The 9,459-nt window shown below is 42.3% G+C and overlaps 1 protein-coding gene across 5 annotated transcripts in view; it reads left to right on the top strand.

Annotated features, from left to right (window-relative positions):
- dock10 (dedicator of cytokinesis 10) overlaps nucleotides 1-9,459 on the top strand; it is a 128,738-nt gene that overhangs the window by 53,221 nt on the left and 66,058 nt on the right. For all 5 annotated transcript variants that reach the window (XM_080428432.1, XM_080428431.1, XM_080428434.1 and 2 more), the window contains exons 2-4: nucleotides 4,765-4,884; nucleotides 6,394-6,483; nucleotides 8,539-8,621. In XM_080428432.1, coding sequence (XP_080284558.1) covers nucleotides 4,765-4,884; nucleotides 6,394-6,483; nucleotides 8,539-8,621 — 293 coding nt within the window. The remainder of the gene's footprint in view (nucleotides 1-4,764; nucleotides 4,885-6,393; nucleotides 6,484-8,538; nucleotides 8,622-9,459) is intronic.

The raw sequence follows: 9,459 nt of genomic DNA, 5'->3' as shown, positions 1-9,459 counted from the left end.
ATGATTTGTTGATGCTAAATAGCACATATATGATACGTAGCCTGCGAGTTAGTTCAGGCAGCATACACTCGAGAGGTTACATGCATGCTCATTCTATGTGGCTGTATACAGCGTCATGCAGACCCATATGTCACACACTGACGTGGCAATCAGCTGTCCAATCGGGCGGGTTATTTAAGCTCACCCAAATCTGTGTTCCGTCCGCTTTGTGTGTTATGGGAGTGGCCGTGTCATGCAGCGTTTGCTCCCGCCACCACCCCAGCACCACCAGTGGGCTCTGCTATTGGTTCTGTTCCCCATGGGGATTGTTATTATATATCTATCTCCCTGCTCTTAAAGGTTAATGATGGTTGTCTTAATTGTGCTGAGCAGGGAGAAAAATGTAGCAGAGCCTGAACGCCATAAGATAAAATATTACATCCACACTTGTATTCTCATTCTATAATATTGGTTCAATATATTCGGTCTATAATATTGGTTCAATCTATTTGTGAGTTATCTGACTGAACTTAATGTTGCTAAATAGCACCTTTGAAAAATGGCGCTGTATAGAACCATTCAAAGCGCCTAAACTTAAGCTGAAGAAGTAGTAGAGAACCTCTATAGAACCATATAGGGGGCTTAACAGGTTCTTACAGGGGTGGTGCTATATAGCACCTCAAGCACCCCAAAGGACCACTGACATACCACTGAAGAACCACCATTTTGTTGTGTGTACTTACTGATTATTGACTGTGACAGGCTCAACTCGTTAGGATCATAGCATAATTGCTAAGTCATATTTTGTATTGGCCAAATTGACATTTCTGCCTTAACGCTACTCTCCTAACACTGCTGCTTCATTGTGCCTTATTGCCTATGTCCTCAGCCTATCAGAATGCTTGTTACATTCCAAAATGACTTGAGCAGAAATGACTTTTTAATGTAACAAGCATTCTGAGAACATAGGGAATATGAATATATGAATAATTATGAATCAGCAGTGTTAGCGGAGTAGAGTGAGGCAGATATAAATAAAGGCAGATAAACTTGACTTAGGAAAAATGAGGGTTTTTTTCTAAGTCAACTACTAGATGACTTAGGCAGAGAGTGATTTTTCATTTCTTCTTTCCTGAAAACCTTAAAAATAGGACTTCGACAATTATGCTATGAGGCTAACAAATTTTAGAACAGATGACAGCCCTGGAACCCCACCCCCAGACCTCATTGAGAACCACTGATGCGGACCACTTTTACTGGAACTCTGTTCTTAAGTTTGAACTCTGTTACCGAGGGGAGCTGAAATTAGTCAAGGGACCACCTTTGCGGGCAACATTTTGTTGTGTCTTACATTCTTACAGTCTGTTTCCCCTCTGTCAGTTGCAAGCCAAGAGGCCCTTTCTGTCTGTCAGGGTGCTGTGGTGGGCTCCAGCAGGCCCTGTGTACTATGTCTCTCACAGCATTGTGGTGGAGCTCCAAGCCTGCACTGCACACTGTATGGGCGTGTGAACAGTTTAGCACTTCCTCCCCTTTCTCTGACCACAGCCTGTTTCAGCTCTCATTTCTACTGGCTGTTGTTCTGCTTGTCTGTAGCTGACACAAATAATCTACCATGACCCTCAATCTGTTAGACACACATTTCATATAGGGGCCAACCTTGTGTGAAATTGTTCACCAGTCCATAATAATCCCTCATCATCTTTGTAATCTGTAATCTTTTAGCTAAGATGTTTATCGTCAAAAGTCCCTGCTTCCAACCAGGGTTCATCACCACCAAGTGTGTACTTTGGTGGTCTATGAAATTTCCATGTACAGTACAGAGCGGTATAAAGAGCGTGGGGACTTTTGTAATACTAGGTAATGACAGATTTAATCATCTGTCGAGTAGTTTAGCTTCCATGTGGCATTTCACGTTAACTTCATTCATGTGCCTGATCTGGCATGTTAAATAAAGCTGACTGACTCAAGCAGTTGAAACCCATTTCTGGCGTGTATTTTGCTCAGGTCGGCATTCTGCAGTTTGGTGCAGCACAGCCACAATTCATCAGTTGTGGATGTGGTGCTTCCTCTCTGCCGTTTTTAGGTTCTGGTAGTGTCACGGCTTAACCCATTCAGTCCGGGAAAGCATCTGTGTCATTTTAGATGTTAGCTATATATCGTTGCTGTCGGGCAGAAAACTTTTATCTTCATGTTTCAAATGTTAGTGTATTTTCATAATTTAATGCCCTACTTCATCAAACAAGAGTGTCGCAATTTTTTTTGGGAAAATAGCAGATCTACAAGCTCACAACGCCTTGCATTGCGAGGCGTTGTGACATGCGTTGTGACATGCGTTCGGACATACAAGACAGCAAAGATATATAGCAACTTACGTTTTTCAGAAAACTGTTAGGAGTTAGAAGGCATTTTTAGAATCGGACTCAGGTCTAAATGGGTTAACACAGGAGATGACATGGTCATTGAAGCGATAGAGCTTATGTGGTAGCGATAGTTCATGTATGCATGGAAGGCAGGAGGTTTACATGCTAGCTCACACTCCCCGGACCCCCCCCCCCCCATTCATTCGTTAACAAGCTAATTCATACATACTCCCACAAGTCAGTACGTTCAACCTCACGTCATTCTCATTAGCTACAAGCCAACTCACTCACGCCCTCATTCTACATGCTTAGCTGTCAAAGCCGGTTGTGCAGCTGTCAGTGTCAAAATTCCTCCACCTCCCCGGCCTCCTCCCTGTGGCATTTAGTTCCCATTGTTAATAGGATGATTATGTGGATTGTACTGTGGTTCTATGGTTTGTGCAATGATATGTGATAGTTAAATAACGCATTGAAGGTTCTATGTTATGTTCATGTAATAACTGTATTTCATGCTCTGCTCGGGGGGTTTGTGATTTCAGATCTGTGTCATGCTTGCGCAGGTAATCTGTAATATCACATGAGCAGAGTCACACCGCCAAACTGAATGCAATATCATTGCAATAAATGGTAAATGGTTACTCCTGAGCTGAAGTGTCTAAATGAATGAGAGGGATGAGGATTGAGCTTACATATAATGCAGTCCTACTGTGATGATGGTTGCTTATCTTAACCACATGAACCCTAGCGTCCTTAGCATTACATAATAGGTGAACATTAGGGGGAAATAGGCAAACATTCAGCAAACATAACAGATGTACATCAAGCTCACAGTGCGTCGCAACTTTACACGCTGTGAGCTTGTACAGTAGACCAGTGTAGAGGGAAGAAAGGAGGAGGACAAATATAGACCCCTGGGGGACCCCGGTCAAGTATATAGGGGTTTAAATGGTTAAAGTAGCATGTTTTTACAGAAACCACTTCTGTTCTGCACTGTAAAGAGTCTTGGTGTCATCCCATTCAAAATGTCCTCATCATAGGATAGATGTGGCAAAATGATTTGTCGGGTCATTTAGCGTGACAGGGTCAAGGAAGTGGACATTTTGGGTCGTGTTCGTGCAGTGTGGCTGGCGCTGCTGTACCACCATTGTCATCGTAACACTGTTATGTAACAGCTACCAACACGTAAAAATAAAGAGAAGGTTATTGTTTGTGTTAAAAGAAACAGATACGTTTACCAGAAAAGGGACTGTGGCAGTTCTACTGGTTTCATATGTTAAAGCATGATGGGGAATGAATTACTATCAGCGTTAGGCCATGTGAGTATGTGCAGACAGTTTCATGAAAAAACACTGGAGATACTACCAGCTCCATTTGGATAATTGCAAACCCACGTTGTCCTCTGCTGCCACATAAAGACCAAGTCCAAATCGTCCTCCTTTCCTTGTTTTGTTTTGTATTCTCGAGGTAAAACGCCGACCCAGCATTTCGCGACTGAGGTACATTAGGTCGTAGTCTTGTCGTCGCACAATGCGTGGCTAGACTCAATTCATCTCACACAGTCTGACAAGGGGGATAGTCACGATTTCCCCCCTTTTTTTCACATTGCTTGGCATGTGTGACATGTTGATTGTATAAGGGGGCCAAAATCATGCCATGTGCACCATATGCTATTCCCTCCCCTAAGCGCTGCATGGGAAAATGGTTTAGAATTAATACCAGATAACTGACTGGGGGGGTTTCTACTGCTGTAAGTGAAACCATATAGGATGCTGCCAGTGTTTTTTCACATTTTGTTCCACCGACACAAGACATCATCGTCAAAGTGTGGTTACGCAAAAACATACAAAATACCACTTTATAAGGGTTAAAAAGACAAATATTGGAGGCTGGATCCTCTCTAGTGTGGTTACTGGGGTCCAATAGAGACAACATGTAGTGATACTCATCTGACAACACAGAATACTTGAATGAAATAATACCTTTTTAGCCGACAAATTATTGTCTTTTATGTAATTACATTTTGGTGATGATGATTACCTCAGTAGATGGGTATCCTTTTTACACCACTTTTATAAGTATAGATCGGAGAGGCTTATTGTCGGTATCAGCCAGAACGCGGGAGTCTATCCCCATTTCACAAACCCTATACTTGTATGTAGCGTTGTGTTGTGAGCTTGTAGATCTGCTATTTTTGCTGAATGTTCGCACCACAACCATCTTCAAGCTCTTCTCTGATCGGTCAGATTATAAATAAACATAGCTATAGCTTGTTCATCTTCACAACCAGACAAGCAAATGAATACTGATGGTCTAGCAGTGTGTTCAGTTGAAACCGATGGTCTAGCAGTGTGTTCAGTTGAAACTGATGGTCTACTAGCAGTGTGTTCAGTTGATACTGATGTCTACCTGTGTTTCTCTATTGCAGCAGGAGAAGCCAAAGCTGATCGATCCTTTGGACTACGAGGCCGTTATCTCTGAACTGGGAGATGAGCTGAAGGAAGACCCTCTCAGGGACCTGATCTTCTTCCCCGAAAGCGATTTCACGGTAAGAGACAGAGATAAGATCAGAGAAACATACAGAAATGGTGCGTGTGCCTGCATGCGTGCATGTGTGTGTGTGCGTGCATGTGTGCCGTGCATGCATGCACACTACAGTGTATGTCAAATGGCAGGGGTATGGCACAGTCATGTGTTCAAAACAAATTGATGTAAAAAACGAAAAACGCCGCGAACACATCAGCACATTCATTATGCACACATAACACTCCAAGCCCAGCCCGACACATGTATCCATAGATGTTTAGCATTGCAATCCTCTCATTACAGTTAATTTCGGCTCCGTCCAGCTCCCCCCTTCAACTGTTTGTTCATTAGTGCTTGCATTACTGTGCTAATGAGTTCCTGTAGACATGTTCAGAATGGGTCTAATTGGCCTTCCAATGGTTAACGGGAATTCTCGGCCCCTGCGTCCTCTCGAGTCCATGTTTTAATCCCAAAGCATGACTTAACCACTTCCAAGCTGTTTCTGAATACAAAACGGACTCTGATATACTTTGTTTATGCAGCCTGCACTCAATTCCCTTGATTGGAAGTGAAATCGGCTTGGCGGGCAAAACGTGCAAACCTCGGTTTTCTAGAGTTGTTACTCTGCCAGCTGCTTTTGCGAGCTCAGCACTCTAGCCAGCTGATTGGGTCGTATAAATCAGAGCCAGTCATTGGTCACGGAGCCAGGTTTGCAGACGTCTGTCTCGCTGTACTTTCCTATGCCATCATTTTGAATGATATTTGAGTATTTCCCCAGCTAAGTGATCAAATGTTATTTTATTTTTGTTGTATCACAGCCATGCCAGTATACAATCAGAGCTACACATATTGTGAGTTAGATTACCAACTCATTAGTAGATCCACAGGGCTGGGATGGGGGGATTCCATGCCTATGTAATTTATATCATTACTGTCGGGCAGAAACCTCTTATCTCCATAATCTAACTTTTTGTGATTTTTTGTAAATTAATGCCCTACTTGATCATACTACAGTATCACACAAAAGTATCAAAAGTAGCAGATCCACTAGCTCGAAACGCAGCGCGAAGCTTGAGCTTATAGATCTGCTACTTTTGCTAATATAGAATTTGAATCCTGAAAAGTTACAGTTTTTGGACATGGTTTCCACCGACAGAGATGATATCCCCCCTCTGGTCATTCAACTTTATGGCCAGTGGGGATATGTTTTATTTATCCCTGCTTCTCCTCATACTGAATTAAATAGGCTACTGTACATGCATTTCTTTTCGGGAAATGTAGACTGTCTGATATGTTTGATATTTATGTTTGATAATTTAACAATTTGTATTAAGAATGTTAACCACATTAGCCCTGGCATCACTGTTTTGGCACATTTTCCCACTTTTTAGAACCACTGGCGTTGATCATCAGTGGGATGAGTGCTGAGACAGAGAATGCACAGTGTGCACTTATTGAATTGCCAGGGGTTCCAAGCAGCTGCACTGTACAGATGCTCCTCCACTAATGTAACACGCTCTGTGCTCTGCAGGTGTCCACAGTGCCTCAGGAGAGACGGACTCTCACCTCCACCGTACCTGAAGGAGCAGAGCTACAGGCTGAATGTCTGCTGGTCAGACAGGTGAGCTCCGTCTGGGGATGGTGTGTGTGTGTGTGTGTGTGTGTGTGTGTGTGTGTGTGTGTGTGTCTGTGTGTGTGTGTGTGTGTGTGTGTGTGCGTGTGCGTGTGCATGTGGCGTGTGCGTGTGTGTGTGTGTGTGTGTGTGTGACTGCGCATGTGTGCGCGCAAATGCATGCATTGTGTACTGTATATACAATTGCTGTGTATGTGTTGCATGAGTGCATGAGTTTGTTCTACTATACTGTAGCCTACATAGTGCTAAGTTAAAGCCTCCCTATGTAACTTTTGAATGAATAGAAGGTAATTTTGTCCAATCTGTATGGTAGAGTATGTTAGTACAATATAACTTATAGAATTGGGGTGGTTGTATTTTGTCTCCCTGCTCTTCTATTGAGACATTTAGATCGTGTCAAAGGTCGTGTCTCACCTAGACACAGGATCTGACATGAATTTTGACCTGATGGTCAAGATTCAATTCATCCCTTGAGCAAGCAGGCTGGCTCTATTAGCTCAATGGTAAAAATGTCAGAAACTGGGTTCAAATTCGGGGTAGAAGAGGAAAGGTACATAGTGCTGCTTTAAGCTTCTGTGGTTTGGAATGGAGTGTGTTTCAGTTAGAGGTGGTTTAGTGTGCGCTTGAGTGTGCATGTGTGAGGCTTAGTCTGCTCTTAATATAGGAGCTCAAGATAGAAGCACACCACAGGTATGTATGCTTATTGTCTGCTTGTTCTGATCTCGCACTCGTAAGTCGCTCTGGATAAGAACATCTGATAATGCTAAATGCTCCTAAAACTGTAAATTGTACAGTACAGTGTTAGGTGTGTGTGTGTGTGTGTGTGTGTGTGTGTGTGTGTGTGTGTGCGTGTGCGTGTGCGTGTGCGTGTGTGTGTGTGTGTGTGTGTGTGCGTGCGTGTGTGTGTCTGCGTGTGTGCAAGTGACACGTGACAAGTTTTGTCCAGCTGTTTAACTTCCTTTCTGTCTTCCGATTCTGTGGTTATAGGTGCATGAGTGTGTATGAGCACGTTTCTGCGTGTGCGTGCGTGCGTGCATGCATGCGTGCGTGTGTGTAAGAGTGAGAGCGAGAGCGAGCAAACATTTTTCAATAACAGTTGATCAGTGAGCATATGTGAAACAGACAGTGGTTGTTTGCATGTTTGCCCTTTGATTTTATTGCCAGAAAAAATAAATCTGGCTATGTTGTCTTGTATTGTTTTAACATGGAGAATATAACTGGACTGTGTGAGGTTGTTTTATTGTGGTTGATAATGTGGCGAGTCTATTATTTTCTGACATTGTTGGGTTAAGATCTGTGTAACATAATCAAGTTATGAATGGAGAACAATGACGCCAGTATTGACTGCATTAAACATTTAGAAACAGAGCGTGTGTGTGTGTGTGTTGTGCATGCGGGCGTTTGTGTCTTTGAGTGTGTGTGTGTGTGTGTGCGTGTGACTGTGTGTGTGTGACCGTGTGTGTGTGTGTGTGTGCTGTGCATGCGTGCGTGTGGTTGTGTCTTCGAGAGAGACAGAAAGAGAGAGAGAGTGAGAGAAGACCTGAGACTGCATTTACAACCCATGGGACACAATCTTAATTCAATTCAACTCTTATAACTTGATTACTCTGATGTTGAATGTAGTACGCCTATAAGACAGTCTGTGGGGAGCCAGTGTCTATCTGTAAAAAACTATACTGTAGCTTTCTTAATCATCTTGAGATGATGACTAGCGTCGTCCCAAGGTGATATTTCAACTGTTCCACACATGCTAATTGGCTAATCTTACATTATAGCAGTATATCCTCTCTGTTGGGTGGAAACCTCATATGCCCGAAACTGTTGCTTTTCAGGATTCAAATGCAAAAGCGTCAAAACTAGCAGATCTACAAGCTTGCGGATCTGCTAGTTTTGATGCTTTTGTGTGACGCTGTAGTATGATCAAGTGGAGCCTTAATTTACGAAAAAACACAAAAGGTTAGAATATGGAGATAAGATGTTTCTGTCCCACAGCAACGATATATGACATTGTTTATAACTATATATTTCCATCCTCTCCCCCAGGCCTGTAAATATTATAACTCTGAGCTGAATGTGGTCCAGTTCAAGTATGAAGATTACGCCGGGGACTACCGCCTTCTTCCCAGGTAATACAGCATTGACAGTGTTACTTCACCTATTTGGGTGTGTATCTGTGTGCATATAGGCCTACATGTACAGTAGGGGTGTACTGTATGTGTGTATGTGCATATATATATTTATATATATATATATATATATATATATATATATATATATATATATATATATATATATATATATATATATATATATATATATATATATATATATATATATATATATATATATATTTATATATATATATATACAACTGTGTCTGTCATGTAATCCGTAGCGGTACAATCTTTGTCACGTAGGCAGGCTTGTAGCCTACATGAATGACATATTATGATACCAATCACATCGCCATGAATGGAATAAGTTTGTATATTAATTTATTTAACCCATACCGAGCAGTGCGCGTTCGGGTTACACTAAAATAAAGCAGTCATGTAGGCTATTCCCATTTCCCAGTGAGTCTCGGACCGTCGGTCGGGCGAGTCTCGGACTGTCGGACGGGCGAGTCCCGTCCGGCGCCGCATTAATGAGAGATAGCCTGGAGAGAACATTAATGGATGAAGGCTGGTGTGTGTTGGACCGTGGGTTAAATGTCTGATCTCCCGGTGGCCATGAAAATATAACAGCAGCGCCGCTGCACCGGTCTAAATGCTCTCGCAGAAGCGCTGGTATATTTTGAAAATAGCAGATCTACAAGCTCACAAGCGTCGCATATTGTGAGCTTGTAGATCTGCTATTTTCAATGCAGCCAGATCTGCAATCTTATCTGAATGACTGTTAAAGCAGTTTGTTTAAATTACTTTATAAAAAAATGTTATATTTTCACAGGGATTATTTATTAGTGTA

The sequence above is a fragment of the Gymnoscopelus braueri genome (genome assembly GCF_963280865.1).
Source record: "Gymnoscopelus braueri genome assembly, chromosome: 5".
In the NCBI taxonomy this organism is placed as follows: domain Eukaryota; kingdom Metazoa; phylum Chordata; class Actinopteri; order Myctophiformes; family Myctophidae; genus Gymnoscopelus; species Gymnoscopelus braueri.
The sequence above is the reverse complement of the archived record's forward strand: the minus strand, read 5'-3'. Positions and strand labels throughout refer to the sequence as shown.